The 22017-nt window shown below is 40.5% G+C and overlaps 1 protein-coding gene across 1 annotated transcript in view; it reads left to right on the plus strand.

Moving 5' to 3' along the window:
* The window catches only part of RAPGEF5 (Rap guanine nucleotide exchange factor 5), a 236100-nt gene that overhangs the window by 199246 nt on the left and 14837 nt on the right, over window positions 1-22017 (plus strand). The window contains exons 15-21 of the mRNA XM_023216015.2: window positions 598-628; window positions 1602-1680; window positions 3989-4138; window positions 8062-8159; window positions 11880-12002; window positions 13681-13859; window positions 18801-18891. Coding sequence (XP_023071783.2) covers window positions 598-628; window positions 1602-1680; window positions 3989-4138; window positions 8062-8159; window positions 11880-12002; window positions 13681-13859; window positions 18801-18891 — 751 coding nt within the window. The remainder of the gene's footprint in view (window positions 1-597; window positions 629-1601; window positions 1681-3988; window positions 4139-8061; window positions 8160-11879; window positions 12003-13680; window positions 13860-18800; window positions 18892-22017) is intronic.

Genomic DNA, 22017 nt, shown 5'->3' on the forward strand with positions numbered 1-22017 from the left:
TACCTTTAATTTATAGTTCACCTAATGATGTATGAAATTGGCCCCGGTACTGGCTCCTTTGTAAGTGGAGGTGGCGTTCAGAGGGCACTTGAAGGTGGGAATCTGCGGAGATGATCAGAGATGGGCAGTGTTCCCTGTTCCACTACACAGAGACACATCCTAGAGAAGATGTGCCTTGCCTGAATGACTTAGCTATCTAAATAGCAGTAATTTCACCTAAAATCTATCACTATCACTGTATGAGAAAACTTATGTCTACGGACTGAATATTGCAGTTTTTTTAAATCCTCATTTCTGTGGACTGAGTTCCCATGGACTGAGCAGATCCAGTTCCTCCCTCACTTCTGAGCTTCACTTTCTGTGGGTAGAAGGCAAAATACATCTGTTGAATCCATAACTTCTTTACTTCCTGGCTCATTTGAAATTCAGAGCCCAATGTCAAGTGTGTTGTACATAGTGAATTAATGAATACTGTGTTTTATCTTTTTTAAAGAGCAAAATCCTCTGCCTAGTGCTGGAAAATTAGTCTTCCATAACAATAACTGCATTATTCTGGGTTTGGGACAAAGACTGACTTCTTGCCATTTTTCCTTTCAGCACTGTGGATGAATATTCACCACAAAAAAAGGTAAGCAGATGCTTGTGTACCTAAAATTAGGTGATCCGGTTTAGAGACCTTGCCTTGCCTCCCTTGGCGTGTTTCAAAATTAAAATGAATACTGCCTTGAGCGGAACCCAACAAGGTGGGGCACCTGGGGTTGCAGCTTCCCTGTGCTTTCCTGCTTTGCTTTAGTTATTCCTGTGCTGGTGCAGATCCGATTTTAGCTGTGTACCCTTGACTTTTTGACATTCTGCTGGTTTTGTGGTGCATTTTAGAGTCTCAGGGCTTCCTGCTATCCCTGGAGTGATATAAATTTGAATTTTAAGATGTTTATGTCAAAAAAAAAAAAAAATCCAGGTAGGAGGAATCTTGACTCTAAGAGGAAAGAAGTCTTATAAGGAAAACATTTGCACTTTTAATACAACAGAAAGAGAAGGTAGCAAGTGGGAATGTGTTCTCAGTCCAATTTGATAAAGGGGAAATATGGACTGAGATATCAGGCACAAGTTTTGGAGACACAGCTATATCAGGTGGATAATCATAATGAACAGTATGCCTGTGTCCCTTAGGAAAGTCACTGTACTATGGCAGAGGTATTGAAACCATCTCAAAGTTGCTTCTGTGAAAAATGTAATAGCAGAGGATCAGATTGTGATAATACGCCTTATAGATTCATGTTGGAATGGGGAAATGATGTTTATCTCAGGAGACTATGGATGTTTGTAATAGCTAGATGTGAAAAGTCATGTTGCAGGGTATTATATAAGGACTTTTGGCCTGCTGCTGGCCTTAGCCCAGGCCCATCTGATTGCTCAGAATCTCCACCACCATTTGCATTAGTCGGGGCGACTCCCAGTTTATTTCTCTAAGATTGGATGGGTGGATTTCATATTTAAAAAAAAAAAATTGGCTGGCTCTTTTGGAACATGTTGTAAACAGCTATGGTTTTCCAAAGGGCAGGAATGCATTCATTCATTGTTCTCTTTCTCCAATCTCACAGAATAAAGCCCTTTTCCACCAATTCAGTCTTAAGGAGAACTGGCTCCAGCATAGAGGAACTGTGACTGAAACAGAGGAAAGTGAGTATGGTTTGAAGTGAGGGTTTGGGGGTAGGTAGCAGTTAGCCACCATTTTTCTCCTACATTGGCATATCAGCCTGACTAACCTTCATTTCTAGCTGTCAGATAAGCATGTTAGCATCAAATAGCATGTTTTTCTTTTCTTTCTTTGAGCATTATAGTTTTCTTAGATCACATAATACTGTCCCAAGCACCAAGGATGCTTATAATTTGGGAAGCAAGGGAAGGAGACAATGCCTAGAGCCTCCTTGCATTTTTGAGAAGAGGTAAAAATGAACAGGAAACTCACCATTTTCTCCTAGAACCATTTTCTCCCTGCCTTCATCAGCCCATTGCCTATGATTAACTGGAAGGATCACCAAAGTCAATGTGCAGATTTGGGCTGAGTCAGTCCATGACCTAGTCCACGAGAAGAAACTCTTAGAGAGAATAATGGAGAGAAGGCTGTACAGTAGAAGCTCCTGCAAGGTCAGGCTGTGTGGGCAGTGCCGCCCATCTGCTGTGTCCTCAGTCACTGCTTATTTTTGTGGAAGAGGCTCATGGCTTCCCCTGAAGAGGGCTGTTCATCCAACACAAGGGGAAACACCTTTTTAGAATCCTGAAGATGCTGAAGTGCTTTTCTATGTTAATGTTTTAAAGAGGAACAAGAAATATTAACAATGGTTTTCTCCTTTTAGATAGAGGTTGAGTCAAGTGCAGAGCTGGAAAACACAGCAAATTAAAATTTTATTGCAACTGTGACTCACAGACTCTCTCTTCTGACTCATCTTTCTTCATATGCTGAAATTCTGAGTGTGATCATCTAATATTTGCCCGATTTCTGGAACTTGTAAAAGAAGCCACAAAGATGCTTATTCCTTCAGATAGTGTTTGTATATAATGCTGCTGATAGATGGTTCTGTTGACTCATATTATTTGTCATCCGTGCCAAGTGAAAGAGAAAACAAAATTATCTAACTTCCTAATTCCTTTGTTGCTGACCTTCCTTGCCCATTTGTCTTGAAGTTTCATCATACAGTTTTCCAAGCTGAGCTGCAAAAAGGCAAAGTATTTCAAGGCCCCCAGCCTCTTTTTGTTTATCAGTTTATTTAGCAAGATGTAAACTTAACCCGCATATAGTAGTTTATAGTCAGATTTTGCCTTGCTTAAAAATTCCATCTTTCTATGGAAGGAGGAAAGCCTTTTTTTCTCTCGCTAGTCTGTTGGCAAAATACAAAACAACTATTTGTTACATGCCATTGTTTTAGTGACATATCCAACCAAACCAAATATGTCAAGTGTCTCCTGGTGGTGTGTTTACTTTCAGGTTCTATACATATAAACTCATAGTTAGACTTTTGCTTCATTTGTATTTCTATGAAAACATTCCTGGGCTTATTTTTGTGGTGACATTTTAAACTGCATATAAAATTTCTTCAGAAGCTTCACTCTCAATTTTTTTTGCAACACCAAAGAGTAGAATATCTAAGTATATTATTGTCCTTCTGTCTACTGGAAAGAAGCTGGTGCGTTTTATACATTTATAGTAGCTGATATAAGAGGCAATGTGTCAGTTACTTCCATTGCTATTAAAACAGCTTCTGCTATTAATATCATAAAGAAAACATTTTTCAGGACCCATTCACCCTGACAGTGATAATGTCCTAGTAATAATTATTAGCACCACAGACAATAAAAAAGGAAATTAAAAAGGCTAGAAATGTGACCTCCATTTGGAAACTAAATTCATCACTACCTTGATGGGAGAAATGGAGTCAGTCTTAAATGATTGAGAAAGCTGAACTCAAAAACCAAAGCAGATGACAGATTTTTAGATAAACTTATGAGAATTCTAATAGCAAAATACAGTGTTCTTGATTGGGCCACTGAGATTGTCCTGAAATGGAGTATAAAGGAAAAATTTTTAATATGCAGCTTTGGGAGATCTCGGCAACTGTCAAAGAAGGGATTTAAAAATACAGTCTGTGCACCACAGATTCCACTGTATTATGGTCAGATGGTTTCTACAATGAGTACACACTTGTATGACTCGGGTCTCTCATTGCAGAATGAAAAGATTAAATACTACTTGTGCTTGTTGGCTAGCTTTATAACATCTGAGTTTCACGTGTTTGCAAGCACACATTCATAGACGTATACCCTCAGGCGCTTGTGTGCATATATAAAAAATCTAACTCTATATGTGTTATACTGAAGAGAATGGCAAGGTGGGTTGATTTAGAAAAGTTGATCAAGGTGCCTTGATTTGGAAAAGTCTATACCTCATGACCACTGTTCTGTCTCCAAACAATTCTTTTCACTTGTGCAGTTTTCTGCCACGTGTATATAACAGAGCACTCCTATGTCAGTGTGAAGGCAAAAGTTTCCAGTACAGCCCAAGAGATCCTAAAATTCGTGGCAGAAAAGATCCAGTATGCCGAAGAGGATCTGGCTCTGGTGGCCATCACATTCTCTGGAGGTAAGTTGTTTTCTACCCTTGAATATTAATCTTTCACTGATCTCCTTCAAAAGGAGGGAGTTGGCATTTTTGTAGAGTAAAAGTGCAGCTCCTCCCTTCTGGGCCCGCAGCTGGATGACCACAGTAACAATAAGAAGCTGCCTACCAGAAGTGTTTCCATGACAACAGTTGGGTACTGTGGGATACTGAATTTCCTCCCCAAGAACTGAATAGAGAGGCATGCCAGTGTTTTGAAATACATTACAAAGCTTTTCATATTTTGTACTCTAGATAAGCCTTCTATTTTCCTATTTAAATTAACTTGGGAAATTGCTAAAGAGTGAAATTACTTTGGGGGGAAAAAAAGGAAAGATGGCCTTGAACCAGTCCTATTGAGGGCTGACAGTTTAATAGTTAAAGACTCCCTATTGAAAGAAAGACAAACTGTACAATAAGCTGAAAGCTCACACGGCAATATTCCTTTAGGTGGACGAGGGGAGTGAGGCCTGGTTACAGCTTCTCCTTCTGTTGGGCCTTATTTATCCTCAGAGAATGGTTTATTGTCTGTTTTGAATAAGATCACACAGATTACAAGCTGACACTATTGATCTGTGCGGCTTGAACAGACCCCTTCGTTTTCACTGGAGCCTGTCAGATCTGTGTTGCTGGCCTCCTTTTTTGGTTTGCAATCTTTATTTAATATCTCCTTAACCCTGAGAAAAAAATACAAAGAAAGTGACTTAGCATCAGTAGTTGAAAAACGTGAGCACTGTATGGACTAATCAACCAGAGATGCGGGCGGAGGAGGGGAGCAGATAAACTGCATTCCTGTTTACCCTTTGTTATCATTCTCCAGTTGGAAAATGAGTATCAGAATGTACTTGAGGGTAAAGTACCTTGTTCCTATGGCTTTGTTGCTCACAGGCAGGTGAAATGGTCCTACAAGCTGGCTGATTACATATGCAAATGAAGCCCTTCTCCTCGGGCCTAATATATAAGAATCCCTCCCCCCTCTCCCAGGGCTCTAATTGTATATCTTAGCAAAACATGATCTAGATAAAAGAATTTGAGAAACATATGGGCTAAATGAATTTTAATCAGAAAGTGGTTCGATTTTTGATAATATATTTCAAATAGGTATGATAAATGTATATTTAATTTTCAAGTGACCAAAAATATAAAAAGATTTTAAACAGTATTAAGCTTTATCAATACTGCTTAATTAAGCAGTATTAAGCTTGAGCGTCTGCCTCTCAAGGTAGTACCATTACAGAGAATGATCCTGGGGTCCCCATTCAGACAGAAGGTGCCAGAGAAGGAAGAGCTGAATGAACTTTGCAGGAAAACTGAGACCCGTCTCCTTTGGGAGCTGACTGAGAGTCAACCCAGGGCCTCATGAGAAGCTGGCAATTAATGAGCGGCTCTTTCACTGTCCAGTATCTATTTGGTGGCTGTGAAATACCATTTTCACACTCTATTAAATTAGATTCATCAGGATGGGCAATAGCGTTGTAATGTGTATAGACCCATTGCTAATCATCACTAGAAATATCAGCGTATCTCTTGAATTATCCCACATATTTGGCAATGTGCCATTATTTTCCATCCTCTACCTTTTTTTTTTTTGTCTGTAGGGAACCTTTCTTCCTGCATCTTTTTATCCCCCAAACAATAATGTTTTAACGAAGAAAACAAACTCAAGAGCTTAATGCATTCCTTGTTCTAATTACATCATTTTTAATAAATTATATTTTAGTGCTACTTCAAAAAGAAATGGTGAGTTTTTTCTTTATTTTTGTCAAAAAAAAAGTTTTAAGATGTCAGAGATGTTGGAGGTTTTAAGGATTTTTTAAAAGGAATAATAGTATCATTCTCATAGCTTTGGTAGGTTTTTAGCTGTTTTTTACCCAGGGTAGTTATATGTATGTAGTAACAATAAACTACCCAGTTATTCAGAGGTTAAAATTCTATCAGTTTTAATCTTTCATAGTGTATGACAAACCTGAAAATAAGGGGAAAAATATTTCTCAGCAAATAGAAAAATGCTATCAGAAAGTTATGACATTTTATTCTATAAAGTGTGAATGGCTCTCATAAATTCAGATTTAAGGTATACATAGGCACAGAAAGGGCTGCAGGAAATCATAGCTGAACAAAGAAGGAGCAGATGGAACCCAGGAGATGAAGCTTCAGAACCCAGCCATGTGACACCATCCACTATACATGTCACCAGCCCAACATTATAGTACTGTGGATCTTTCTAATGCTGGGCCATAAAGAATATATTAGATTATTATTTGTGTACTCTGTATTAAACAGAAATGTTCAAAACAACACTTTGCATTTGGGTCAATTATCTAGAAAAGGCATATGGAATATTACATTTCCCAATCATGCTGGATAACCGAACAGCTACCTTAGGAGAAGTTGATTGTGTCACAGTGAAATAAACTTTAATATGGCTTTAGTCTACTCCCATATGCATTTTGTAGTTAGGAGGAGGGCATTTTCTAGGAAGAAAGCTATTATGTTATAAGAGGGCTCCAACTGTGGTAGAAAATGGTCAAAGGATAGGAACAATTTTCATCAAGAGAAATAAGATGGAAGAGGAATATATGAAAAATACTCAACCTACTAGTTAAGAAACACAAAGTAAACAGAGAATCTACTTTTTGTATTAGCAAAATAGTAAACTTACAAAAAGTATTGACCAGGCTGGGTGCGGTGGCTCATGCCTGTAATCCCAGCACTCTGGGAGGCCAAGGCAGGTGGATCACTTGAGGTCAGGAGTTCACGATCAGTCTAGACAACATGGTGAAACTCCATCTCTACGGAAAATACAGAATTAGCCAGGCATGGTAGCAGGCACCTGTAATCTCAGCTACTCAGGAGGCTGAGGTGGGAGAATCACTTGAACCCAGAAAGCAGAGGTTGCAGTGAGCTGAGATCGCATGAGTGCTCTCCAGCCTGGGTGACAGAGCGCAACTCCGTCTCAAAAAAAAAGTAATGATCAGTGTTGGTCAGTGCGCAAGTTTTATACCTATGTTTTAGGAAAATATATTGTCTTTTTTAAAAAATAAAAATCAGAAACAATTTGGTGGCTTGTATCAAAAACTTAAAAAATTTTCATTCCCTTTGACCTAGTAATTCTAATACTGGGAGTCCGTCTTAAGAAAATCATTTATAAGCAGACAAAGATTTAAACATAAAGATGTTGACTTCAGCAATATATATTATGGCTGATACAATAATAGATCCCATTTACCAAACGCCAGTTATGTGCCAGGCCCCGTGCCAGTACTTAACATACATCATGCCATCTAATTTATATGACCCAAAAAATTAGCCATTAAATGTTCAACAATAGAGGAAAGATTAAATGATGGTATAATGAACTAGTATATAACCAATTAAATATGACATATGTAAATAATTTTGTTAAGCAGATAAAGTGCTTATAAGAATATCAGAATATAAAATTATGGAATAATTACAAATGTATATGTGTATCCACAATAATTATAAATGTGTAGGCATAAATCATTGCAAATCAATGCAATTTGTGTGTGTATATATACACACAGTTATATAAAAATCAGAACCAAAATAGACCTAAATGTAACCAGTGTTAACATGGTATTGTTATCTTAGATGAGTAAATTTTACTTTTTCTCTTAAACTGTTCTGTGTTCCAAACAATGACTAAATGTTATAGGAAAGAACTGCAAGAGGACTCCACTTTCTGGCCACTGAGCAGTGAGAGCTGTTCGTGATGCCACTTTTGTCATTGTATAGAGTGTGCAGAACTGGACTAATCCACTTTAAGTTCTATTTACTTTTAAGTATTTTTCTTTGGTAGTTTCACTGAAGTGTACTGTGTAGGCCTACTGCTGCTACTCTTGTATTTCTGATTATTCCTTTTTTTTTTTTTTTTCCAAATAAAGGAAAGCATGAACTTCAGCCGAATGACTTAGTCATCTCCAAATCCCTCGAGGCATCTGGCCGGATATATGTCTATCGGAAAGACCTGGCGGACACTTTGGTAAGGACCTTCAGCCTTGTATTTGAAACAAACAGGCCAGGTGAGGTGGCTCATACCTGTAATCCGAGCACTTTGGGAGGCCAAGGCAGGAAGATGGCTTGAGCTCAGAAGTTTGAGACCAGCTTAGAAGTTTGCGACCCTGTCTCTACAAAAAAATTTAAAAATTAGCTGGGCATAGTAGTACACACCTGTTATCCCTAGGTGTGTGCTGAGGTGGGAGGATCTCTTGAGCCCAGGAGGTCAAGGCTGCAGTGAGTTGTGATCTCATCATTGCACTCCAGCCTGGGTGACAGGGTAGGACTTTGTCTAAAAATAAAGAAAAAAAAGGAATGGTCCTGCTATTCAGAACACACACACACCACATAAATGTCAGACTCAAAGCATAATTTTTGTGTGTTTATAATGAATGTTAAAAAATTAAATTATTTATTCCCTTATCCAATGATGCAATTCCCAAGTAACAGTACTTTTACAAATCAAAAAGGGGTCAAGCAATTCAATTCAATCCAATCCCACTTCAGGAATGCTAAACCCTGCCTAAGTGAAACTCTTTCTGAGCCCCTGAAATAAGGGATTTGAGACAAGTGACTCCTTCTCCCATCGAATTTTAATTTCATTTCTTCTTATTCGGTGAGTATATGGAGATGAGGCTGAGAAATGCATCCTAGGTGGATTTAAGGAGAAAGAGACCTTTGTTTCAGTACGTTTGGTACACTTGGTTCCATTCCCTTGAAGAAAAGCATGGATGATCTGCCTTCTGTGTGTAGAAAGAGGTCATGGTGAAGGGGCATCAGCTGCCACTGAAGAGAAAGAGTCTGGAGAAATGTAGAATGCACGCTTTAAGTTACTTTCACTCCAAAATTTAAGAACACTTACGCGTAAGTGGATGATTTCATTGCTGCTGTGGTTCCTAAAGACTTCACTCCTGGGGTTGGTTTCTGAATAGCAGGACCAGGCTTCAGATCTGTCATCTAGAAAAAGTGGGCTCTAGCAGATTGCGATTGTGTCTGAAACTCAGAGTCCCCATCTCTTCATGGGGCCATCGCTGGGGTGAGTCTTTCTCACTGGCTCCTGTTGTATGTATAATTGAGAAACCTGCATACCATGTAGGTTAACCCAAACTACTGATAATAGTTTTATGTCCAGATATATGTCTACTGGAAAGACATTTTATGTAACATTGTCTGCAGGATATTAAGCTACCATAATAATGTTAATCACTTATTACTAGATCTGTGTGTACTGAGTAATTTACATACAGTATCTCATTTAACACTTCCAGTAACCCCAGGAGAGAGGCTGAGTAACCACTCTAGCTTCATACAGCCAAGTAAGGGAGAGTGCTTCAATTTTTAAATGCAATTATATGTTTGACTCTGAAGCCCCTGTGCATTCCTTTCATTTGTACATGCCTTACTTGGACCTTTCCTGTGCTGTCCTTCAGCAGGCCACAAGTCCTGTGTAATTCCATCAGTGAAACGTAACCAACTGGGTGCTACACAGCATTTTTGAGTAAAAATGAGATTGATTTTACCGCTCCCCATGAAGGAGGATGATCTGACATGTAGCTACTGCGGAGCTTGTTGTGGTAGAGGAAACCTCCACTCTGAATATCTTCCACTCATCCTCTGCCACCCATATGTGGCCTTCTCAGGCAGCTCCCTCCTGTGCATCCCCATGGCTCAATCTACCACTCTCCAGGGCCACATTCAGAAAAGAAGGCAGGCCTGGGCAATGCCTTGATGGAATAAATAGGTGCTGTGAAATATGTTCCAAGAGAAGCCAGACTCCATCCTGCCTCAAAAGCTTCCCCCGCCAACTCCCGACACCACCTAAAATTGTCCTATTGGAATCATAGGTTTAGATATTTCATCACCAAAAGATGTCAGTTAAAATCTAACATTGTGAGGGAAGAATAACAGATGAAAACACCAGTACCTACTATCACTTTCACATAGATTAATCTTCTTAGAAAACAGGAATTAGAGCACTGAAGGAATCAGATAGAAAAATTTTATGTTCCTTGGCAAGGGCAATGGACAACCTTGAATAAATAGAGTTATTCAACCTTGAATAACTAGAGTTAATAACTCGAGTTGGGTAAGGGACCCAATTAGGGAGAAAATGGGCACAAAAAAACAAGTAGAAATTTCCTGACACCTCTAAATTATTAAGCAGGTATGTGTGTTACTTCCTCACTCTGGGTCTTTTCTTTGAAAGTCAGCAGTAGAGTCTGTCTGGTCTTAGCCTATCCAGACCAATCCCTGAGAAACCTCAGCTTTTCCTCCACCTCAACACCTCAAAATTTGTTAGCTGGTTCATTTGGTCATTGCTTTCTGAGCACCACACTGTGCCCTACACTGGGGATACAGAGACAAAGTAAACCTTGACCTGCCGCTGAGAGGACTGAGTCTATGGGAAAGCTCTATTAAGATCTTCAGTCATTAGGTTTTTTTTTTTTTTTTTTGAGATGGAGTCTCGCTCTGTCACCCAGGCTGGAGTGCAGTGGCCAGATCTGGGCTCACTGCAAGCTCCGCCTCCCTGGTTTTCACGCCATTCTCCTGCCTCAGCCTCCCGAGTAGCTGGGACTACAGGTGCCCGCCACCTCGCCCTGCTAGTTTTTTTTATATTTTTTAGTAGAGACGGGGTTTCACCGTGTTAGCCAGGATGGTCTCGATCTCCTGACCTCGTGATCCGCCTGTCTCGGCCTCCCAAAGTGCTGGGATGACGGGCTTGAGCCACCGTGCCTGGCCTAGGTTTAAAAAAAAAAATAGGAAAACTTTTTGTCAATGTAAAACTTCTAAAATGCAAATAATTTATTTTTCAGTTTAGAAATACGGATTAATATTTGGCAGCTGGAATATTCCCTTTATCCTACTATGCCATTTATTGTTGCAAGGTTCCTTCTGTTTGTTTTAAAGTTATTATTCAAATCTAACCCTTCAAATGGGAGAATTTATATTTTCATTAGAAAACATCAACTATTTGGAAACATGCCAAATAATCTTTTTAATAACTTTAGTGGTGAAATAGATTGAAAGTTGTGATGGCATCTAATACTTTTATGCCATATCTTAAGGAAATACTGTTACCAGCCTCATAATGGTTAGGCCCTATTTACATAGGGAAAGTGGTTGATGCTTAAAATAATAATCCACCATGGCATATAAATGAAATAATTTTTATTTTTTATTTCATGTTAAATTTGTTTTTTTACTTTCCATGGGCATTTTAATAAAATGTGTAAATGTGTGTCTGGGATGACACTTGCTAAACATATTTCCTGTAAACGCCATGTCTGTCTTTATTGAAGTGCACCATGACATTTCTTTTGTTTGTTTTTATACTAACCCTGCTGGCACATTAATTCTTACCAGAAGCCAAAGTGATTTCGGGGCTTTCGCTTTCATTATGCTGTCTGCCAGGGCAGTGTTTTATAATCAGATTTGTGTGTGCATGTGTGCACGTGGGGGCGGGGGAGCGAGATGGGGGAGGAGCGGGCGAACTCACTGAAGTATCATTGATCACGTTCTACTATTTCCAAGACCGTTTCCTAAATTGGCTGTAACTCACTGAAGGTGAACAGACCAGGGAAAATATTAAGTGCACTCAGAAAAGATTACTTTGCTAAGCTGGGTTTCTAGTGCCTTTCTGCAGCCAGCCAATGCAGTGCAAAACATTTGGGAATTACTGAGGATCTTTTTGCTTCTGTCGGTTTAGAACCCGTTTGCAGAAAATGAGGAATCACAGCAAAGGTCGATGAGGATTTTGGGAATGAACACTTGGGATCTTGCTCTGGAATTAATGAATTTTGATTGGAGTCTATTCAATTCAATTCATGAGGTAAGTGAGGAGTGAAAAGATAAAATACAAATGCTGTTTTAACTGTGAATTCTTTGTGCAGAATATCAATGCATGCGGTGATGAAATTATACTAGAATAACATGGTCCAAAAGATACTTGGGGACTTTAAATATATTGAAAGACTGACTCAAGTCTAAAAAAATCAGAATGTGCAAGCATGCTTTTATTTGTTCCAAGTGTGAGCATATGCTTGTGTCATGTATAAATATGCTATATTTCACGTATATAAATATATATATGTATTTGGAGATGAAGCTCTAATGGGGTTGATTAACCATTTTACCTTTGATATTGATAGGTTTATTTTTTCCATGAAGTTTATGATAGTTGTACAAGAATCATATTCATATTTATTTATGTACACACATATGCATCTTTTAACTTAAGAACATTCTACAAGTTTAGACTGCATTGTAAGACTTAAAGTACTTTATTGAAAATTTTAGATATATTTCAAGTTTTTATGTCCATCAATTCTTCACTTGAGGACAGATTATGACATTTTTAAAACAATAGATTGGGAGCAAAATGCTACCGACAATTCTTGAGTACATTTGGCCAGAGGAAACGCTCACAGGAATCAAGAGATGAAAAATGTTAGAGCCCTCTGCAACCATATGTTGCATTTGTTTTGCCATATAGTAAAATATTTCACTCTGAAGTGGCCTTTCCTTCTGAAGAAGGAACCTCATGCCCAATTTAGAGACCCAAATGTCCTCGTATTTTCTCATTGAACAAATTTCAATATTGTGATCAGAATGTGAGCAAGTAATGAATTCCTTCAGGCTAAATGACTTGTGTCTTTGGAAATGTTAGTAGACTAGGATATATCCCTGCTTGTGCAGTGGAAGAATGTAGATTAGTTCTGTAAAACACACACACACACACACACACACACACACACACACACACACACAGACACACACATTTAAAAACAAATCTATTGCTTTGCACATGATCCATCTATATAAATAGTTACTGGTCTTGTTTGCTTTCATAAATTATTAGACCTTGCCCTAATCTCATTCTCTTTCCATTTATGGTTTGACAATGTTTTATATCAGTGGTTTTTAAAGAGCAGATACTCAGACCAGCATCATCTGCGGGACTTGGGCACTTGTTAGAAATGCAGATTTCCGGCCCCTCCACACCCCTGCAGGATCAGAGATTCTAGGGGTGGGATCCGGCAATCTGTGCTTCAGCAGTCCTCCAGGTGATCCTGATTCACACCAAAATTTGAGGACCACTGTCTTAGACAACAGACCTGTGAGGGTCTGATGTGCACCTTAACAAATACTAGTAGTACTAGTGTTCATTTTCACTTGAATTTTTCAACATGACAAGGTTCGGAAATTTGGGGATTCTATTTATCCTATGATTTAAACTTCAGAATATCTTAGATTTGTATATAAACATGTCTTCCTTACATTCTGAAAAATCACTTATATAACAAATAAATCACAAAAAACATTATTGAATGAGGCACCTCTAAAACTAAGTCATTTTGAATTTAATATATTACCGTTCGCCATATTCTCCATTAGCATATTAATAATATGGGAGGGACTACCTGAAGTAGCTCTTAAAATGTGACCGAATTTTGTATCAACTATACTTTGCTATAAATAAACCCTGGCATGAATACATTTTCTTTCAGCAAGAGCTGATCTACTTCACATTCAGCAGACAGGGAAGTGGGGAACACACTGCAAACCTCAGCCTTCTGCTCCAGAGATGCAATGAGGTCCAGCTCTGGGTGGCCACGGAGATTCTGCTCTGCAGCCAGCTGGGCAAGCGAGTGCAGCTGGTGAAAAAATTCATCAAAATTGCGGCTCAGTAAGTTTCTAGTGTGAGAAGTGCCATTCCTCTAGTCTCCTTGAGAGAGTACATCGTTTTTCTTTTTGTCTTATGGTGATAAGGGTTGGGATATAAACATGTAATATGGAGTTAAATGACCAAATGGCTGAAAAGGTCCATTTTTGAATATTTATGTCTTTGCATTTCAAGTATTTATACCTTAAAGTAAATGTCAAAATATCAGACAGAAGCACTATGCTCTCTGCCTCAGCACTAATAAGCAGGTGGCAGTACACACATCCTTCATGTTGCAGCTGAACTACAGTGTGCCTGGGTGAGCTACAGGAGGCTAGAAAAAAGGAGATGATGATGTGCAGAAGTGGGAATCATTGCACGTCAGGTGCATTGTAGGACCTGTTCATTGCTCCTTGAGGCCCACAGTATGAACTTTTGAGAACTCGTTCATTAGAAGGCCCTGCACTGGCTGGCCCCACCCCCTGAGCCTCACCCCTGGGTGCACCCCATGCTCTAGCCATTCTAAATGTCTGTCTCTCCCATGAGCACCATCTTCCAAGCGTGGATACTTGTCGGCTTTGCCAAGAATGGCCACTGGCACTCAGCAAATTGCTGCCATTCTTCAAGACCTCAGTCAAGTATTACTTCCTTCCTGAAGTTACCCCTGATTTTGAAATGCAGGGGTATACTTCCACTACTGCCTCTACTTCCCCTCACACACATATACTTTTTACCTTATGAAAACTTATTATATTTATTCAATTTATCTGTTTATATAGGATTTCTTCACTAGGCTATGTTCGCTTTCAAAGAACAGGGGATATTTCTTATCAATCATTATACCTGGGTGCATGGTACAGAAGTTGGTAAATAGCAATGACTCAGTAAATGTTGAATGAAATTTTAGTAACTTGCTAGGAGCATCTCTTAAAATATCAGATTCATATCAAGAGTCTGTTCTTTGGACAGCTCCCCAGCAGAAGCGGGGAGCATGAATCAAAATCTTCGCCAGCTCCTTTTACTTCCTGGGCTTCCAGTTTTATTTCTCCCTTGTCTTCCAAAGTAGTTTTTATATCGAACAGTTTTGAAGTACATGTCAATGCAGCATATTCAGAAAGTATATATCGATCACTTATATGTACAGATGTGTACAAGGTAGTGTGGGGAAATCAGACTGAGTGTACACACGGTTCCTGCCTTTGTGAGGCTTGCAGTGTGTCAGTGGGTAATTCTATACCTCAGCTGGCTCCTGTGCAAAATAGAATGCAGGAATGCCCTAGGAGAAGATCTAAGTCTGTTGAGGGCTTTAGAGGAGTGAGAGCTCATACCCCGAGGGTTTGGGAAGCAGGATGAGGAAAACATTGGTGAAGGAAGTTGCCTTTGCATCTATTTGAATTCTGGGTGGGAAGTGACAGGTAGGAATTCAAAAGAGCACACTGTCTGTGGGAGGTCGACTCAGTGGAGACAATGAAGGAGAGCCTGTGGTCAGAGACTGATTAAGAGTGGAGGGGGATTTGTAAGGAAGTTGTGGGAGAATGATCTGCAAAGACAGATGGGACCAAATTGTAAAAGATCTTGAATTTCAGATTGAAGGGTTTGAACTGAATTGAGAAGGGAGAAGGGATTTTGTTTTAAGTTTTTGGGCAGGAGCCTGCTATGATCAGAGTTATCCTTCAGGAAGGTTGGTCTGAAACTAGCCCATTGAACTATAGCAAAGAGACCCCGAGAGTAGGATAATTTTTCTTAGACAAGAGACCATGGAGGTTCCTGACCTGGTATTTGGTGTGAATGGGCATGTAAGGATAGAAAACAAGATACGCCTAAAGCTTATTGATTGCTTTAATGGTGAATGCTGTTTTTAAAAAAATTGGCCATTGTGTTCCAAAGTGGCTTGTAAAATTCCTAAAGGTGAGGCTTTTTTGGGTAAAAAGCTTTCTTACAAATGCTAATTATGTGAATAAGTGGGAAATTAATGTTCCAAGGAGTAAGATGACACCACCCAGCTCAGTTCCCACTATAAGATTATATCTGTCCTCGGGGTATATTCACATCTTCTCCATATGGCCCATGCTCTTGAATGCTTTATGGTACTGGTCTCTATCCCTAGCCCATGGAATAGAATGCCAACAGAAAATAAAGTTAAATTCCCTATAATCACGCTAGTAGGAATAACCAAGGGAAAATAGTCATTTCCACAATCATGAAGTGTTTTTCCTGCCTGAGGCATCCTATTTGCATATTCATGTTTCCCCTCCTTCTCACCATCCCCATCCCCCGCCTCTGTGAATTGAGTGGATTTTATTTCCTCACACAAAGACAAAAGGAGTGTTTGCTGAACTGGAATGTTTAGTGTCAGACAGTCTGTTCTTATCGTGGAATGAATGACCCTCACTAACAGAGGATTCCAGCCTGGAATGGTATCTCATATTTGCACTGTATCAATTTGTCTTCTCCAGAAATGGTGTCTGTATTAACTCCTTTTTTTTTCTTAACAGATTTAGATGTTAGTTGTATGTGTGTTTTTGTGGGGGTTTTTTTCCTTAAAATATGACGAAGAAAGAAAGCTATATGGGCCAGGAAAATTGTTCATGGGGAGCTAAAAGATAAAAAGATGGGAATTCTAAGATTCCACATAGATAGATTAAGCTGAATAAAAAGTAGAATAACAGACATCTTTATAATGAATAATGATAAAACCATTTCCCCACAAGTTCTTGTTTTCTACTTCAGCAAATGCTGTTTAAAAGGCTTGCTGTGTACTAGGCACCTGGGTGATGGGCAGAATATAAAAATGATTAGACATGTACTGTAGCCTTAACGGACCTACTGTCTAGCAGGGATTGCATAAGCAGTGGGGCCTCCATCATATCCTCAGGTGAAGGGACCCAGGGGTAAGAGAGACTTCCCACTGAGGAGCTTCCAGCAGGGGATGGAGCAGTTCTTACTGACCACAAGAGTCTCTGCAGAGGAGCCTGGTATTTCAGAACATCAACTCAGGAGATGGCACTAACTCAAGTCTGTTCTAGCTGGTGGGAACGTTCAGGGTTGTGAAGAGTCAGAAAAAGTAAAATGAGGGAAGTGAAGAGCAGGAGGAAGGGGAGTCACCATGTGAAAGCAATGATTCTCAAATGCAGGTAGGTTTCCCAATCACAGACTGGGAGGTATCTTGTTTTAGTTTATTCATGGAATATACCAAGCAGGGTCTACCCAGGAGAAAGTTGGCAAAAAAGCACATAAGGGGTCGCTTGGATGAAGGTACAGGGCCTCACACTTACTAAGGAACTGCTGGCAGAGCCAAAAGCTGAACAGGAGGACCATGAGAGGGACAGACCGTGCCCAATGGAGGCTCAGCAGCAAGGTGCCTGCAAGATGTGTGTCCACCCCAGATAACCTTCGGCATGAGGTGTGGAGGCAGCACAGCCTTTCCAGGTTCCCCTGTTCCTGGGGATGGAACTTCTAGAGTGATCCCAGACCTGAGCCTTCCTTGCTTGGAGCTGTGTGCAGCTGGACTCAGGCAGCACCTAACATGTGAGGCCAGCTCTGGGCAGGCCAGTTTAGGCGGGGCCTGCCAGAGCACAGCTGCTGTAGGTCTCCCTACTTACTCCACATCTCAGCTCATTCTCCTGATTCTGAACTAGGTGCTCTCATACACTGTGTGTACAACTGGGAATCCGTATAGCTTTGGGGGACAGCGGTTCGTAATATGTATCGAGAACCTTTAACGTCTTCACAGCTTTTGACCAATGGTGGAATGACTGGAAGTCTAACGTAATGAGGAAAATATCATAAATAGAGTAAAAAGTTGTATATACAAGAAATTTATTCCAGCATTCTTTGTAACAGGGAAAATTGAAAATCATTGTCCACAATAGAGGAATAAGTTCTGTAATATGCTCTTTTGATAAAATATTATATAGCTGTTAATGATGATAGTAAATAATCCATAGTATATAACATAACATGGTATTTAACTGAAGAAGCAGGCAGGATCTACACTATTCCCAGATTCCATGTGAGACATTGGTGGAGAAGTCAGAAGGGATGGTAACTGAGGGAAGCTAAATAAACATCACGAGGCCCCTGATACACACTCTGCTTACTGCTAAGTACTTCATATTTTTTCATAGTAAACGATCAAGGGAGGGTAATTGGGGTAAATTTTTTATTATTTTAAAGCCCTGTCTCAGAGAGGCTGTTTTCTAATGCTCTCCAGATGAAGGAGTGCCTGGAATTCCCAGACTATTCTGGCTGCCCTGAAATCCCGAGCTCCCCCTGCCATTCCAAGCCCTCTTAGCTGGCTTTGGAAATTAGTGGAATGTTGACCAGTTAAGTCTCTAGGCATGATTGATGTTATGCAGAGTGGATAGCCTCATGAAGCGAATGGAGCTCAACGTGATCTTATTTTACATTTTATTTCCTTGTTTAACTGAGAAATGTGGAACAGTATTCCCATTAATATATGCCATATTTAAAATATATACATATTATAGTAGCTATTTTGTTGGTAGCAAAGATGTGTCTAAATCTAATGGGAAGGAGAGCTTAGACCTGTGAGGTGAGAAGGGCTTGTCTGTCAAAAAAATGAAAAAAGGTGTTTTGATGAAGGAATCAGGACTAGTAAGCTGTTAAAAGGAGAGTGGGGCATATATAAAGAAACGTGAATTTAAAAGAGTGCTCAGTTGAAATTGTAAATGCACACAACATAGGTTAACAAGGAGGAATATTGTGAAATATCAGGAGGGTGTCAAGAGCACAGATCTTTTCCTTTAGGTAAGGGTGAGCTGCGGTGTTTGGAATCATTTCTTTGGCATTAGAGACAGCTGAAGGGCAGTAAGGGGTACATAGGCCGTAGAGCAGAATTCCTGAGCTCTGTGGCCTAGAAGAGTCTTTTCATCTTTATCTTTTGTGATTATCTGGGGAAAGAATGTTTCCTCAAAGTATCCTCTACTCTCTTTTATTTTATAGCTGCAAAGCCCAGAGAAACCTGAATTCTTTCTTTGCCATCGTGATGGGTCTCAACACTGCTTCTGTCAGTCGACTGTCACAGACCTGGGAGGTGAGCCTTGGAGTCCCATGGTGGGGGGCACATAAAATGGAAATAAAGTGATTTACATGGATTAAATGAGATAAGTACTACTGAACTAAAAATGTTTAAAAGTCATGTGTCAAGGTGGTAGGGATCTTTTTGATCAGATGGTCTTTATATGGTTGTATAATGTGTCCGAACTATATAAAAATGGTAACATGCTCCCCAGCTAGAATTAGTCTTCTCCTCTGTCCTGCCTGATAGTGCGGTTCCCGTTCCAGGCTGGTCCTGGCAGTCTCCCTGCTCAGAAGTGCGTTTGCTGTGATGCTAACGAGTTTAAGCTTCAAGGTCTCTCACTTGCAGGGCCCCTGGCAATGTGTTCACATGGATGATGCATATTTTTGTAAAATTTGCGAAAGCAAAGTAATTTTATATTCTTTTTCTTAAAGAGGATCCATAAAACGTTCTAAAGTTTCAGACCTCCCACATCCTGGCTCTGCACGCTGAAGGCTGTTTGGGTTCTGAGATGCAGAGGCCCATTCAAGTTCACACACAGTCTGACGTGTGGACTGCGACATTCATGTGGGAAGACCTGAAACTGGGGAGCCCCTAAACGTAGCCGGGTACAGGCATAGGGCTCTGCCTCACTCATGGTCCCCTCACCTTCCTTCCTTGGGCTTTTGTTTCTTTAGCTCTCCTTTCCTTCCTGACTGACTACCTCCCTATGTACCATTTCATCATTGCTCTTTAAGCATGATGCCTCTGCCTCTAGCCTGCGCGTGGCTCACTGTGGTCTCCTCAGCCTCCCTCACAGTCCTTTCAGATGTAATTCCTATCGCTGACTGTGCCATTCTCTTCATGGTTCCCTACTCAAACTCCTACAAGAGAAAAGCTGATAGGCCAGCTATCTTTTTCTCAGAATAGGTCTTTGGGCAACCTGTGGATTTGCTTTCTTTCAGTCAGGGATCATACCCTGAAGGAATGCACTGTGCTGACCCAAGGGTCAGAGTCAGTGCTCCTTAAAGGGGCCCAAAAGAAAAGAAATGAAAGCCCTGCCTGCTCTGCTTCAGCAAACAAGACCTTCACACACAAAGCAAGATGAAAAGAGATAGGTGACAGATGCCACGATTCATTAGAGGAGGAGGAAAACAAATGGCTGGCAAGGGTCAGTGGGGAGCAAATTTGAATTAAACCTTGAATGAAACTGATTTGAAAACATTGAGAGGAGAAATAACTCAATTAGATTCAACCAGCTTATGTTTAATCTGCACATTGCCTGCCTGCTACGTGCAGGGCAGTGCATCAGTGCCATGGCAGACAGGGGATGGCTACATGAGAACTGAGCGTGCCTGCAGTGACAGAAGTCTTGGACCAGGGCAGAGCAAGAGGAGGGACTCATTCTGCCTCTGGGTAGCTGAGAAAATTCGAATGAGAAGCCTCAAGCTGCAGTACCTTCCAGGTCCAGCTGGGAGTTACTGGAGTGTGGGGATGGGTATCTCAGGCAGAGGTGACTACAGGATCTCCAGGTCTGGTGACTGGGTGAATGGAAAGTGATCACACTTCCCAAATAGATAATACAGGAAAAGAAGTAGGTTTAAAGAAATAGATCAGAGGTCAGTAAACTGCTTTGGTAAAGGGCCAGTGAGGAAAAATGTTTAGGCTGTGCAGGCCACATGGTCTCAGTTGCAGTTGCAGTTGCTCAGCTCGGCCACTGGAGTGAAACAGCAGCTGTAGCATGTGCATGAATGAAGGGGCGTGGCAGCAATCCAATAAAACTTGACGTCCTAAAAGTAGCTCATGGCTAGATTTGTTCCATGGCTGACCTCTGGAAGTAGATCACTTAGTTCGACTTCGGACGTGTTGAATTTGAGGTGCCACTGGGACATTTGTGTGGGATGTCCCACAGACTAAGGTAGGCAGCTCAGAAGAAAGACTAGAATCAGTTGCAAATATCTCTATTTTGTATCTTCTCATTTAATTTGTCCTCTGTTCGTTGCGGGGGTGTGTGTGTACTTTCCAAACAGATTAAACTGCCTGTTTGCTGTGATAAACTGAGTCCAGATCCAAAATTATCACACTGAAAAAATCTATCTCCAAATAATGTAAAAGTCTAATTATTGTAGGAGTTGTCTCATTGTTTTGATTCCTTTTAGAAACCGAAAATCCCTGGCCGGGCGCGGTGGCTCAAGCCTGTAATCCCAGCACTTTGGGAGGCCGAGACGGGCGGATCACGAGGTCAGGAGGTCGAGACCATCCTGGCTAACACGGTGAAACCCCGTCTCTACTCAAAAATACAAAAAACTAGCCGGGCGAGGTGGTGGGCGCCTGTAGTCCCAGCTACTCGGGAGGCTGAGGCAGGGAGAATGGCGTAAACCCGGGAGGTGGAGCTTGCAGTGAGCTGAGATCCGGCCACTGCACTCCAGCCTGGGCGACAGAGTGAGACTCCGCCTCACACACACAAAAAAGAAAGAAACTGAAAATCCCAGAAATATCTTCTTAAGCTTTGTTGTTAGTGTTAATAGCTGGCATTTGTTAAGCACCAGCCAAGGACCGTGTACTTTTCATGAGTGGTTTCTACATCTTCAGCTGAAGAAACAGATCCCAGAGCTTGCTGACTCACACCAAACCACATAGCTAGAAAGGGCAGAGTCAGAGTTCAAACTCAGGCTGCCTTTAAATGTGTGCTGTTTACCACAAATATTACTAAGTCAATATTGAAAGGCACCCAATTTTTTACTTAGCCATGTTAAAGGCAGGCTGGAACATTCCAGGCCCTTCTTCCTTAGGTCTGAATTTTTATTTGGGAGGATGGCCTGTGCTTCCATCCCCTGTCACTTAGCATGGTACGTGTTATGGTTGAGCTCCTCGGTTCAGTGATTCCACTCATTAAAGTACAGGCTTCATCACTTAAGGTCTTCCTGGCCCTTCGCTATTTAGCCCAATGCTGTGAAATAAAATTACATCATTTATGCTAAGAATGTCAGCCAACATAATTATTTCCCACTCAGGAAGACTATTAAGAAGATGAGAGCATTTGTCAAAGGTAGGGTATGGAACTGAAATCTAAGTTTTTATTAAATGGACCACCAGTATATGGAATGTCTAACCAACTAGATTCCTCAATCATGTGGCTGTTATTTTAAGCTGTTTTAAGCA

Source organism: Piliocolobus tephrosceles, chromosome 8 (genome assembly GCF_002776525.5).
Source record: "Piliocolobus tephrosceles isolate RC106 chromosome 8, ASM277652v3, whole genome shotgun sequence".
Lineage (NCBI taxonomy): Eukaryota > Metazoa > Chordata > Mammalia > Primates > Cercopithecidae > Piliocolobus > Piliocolobus tephrosceles.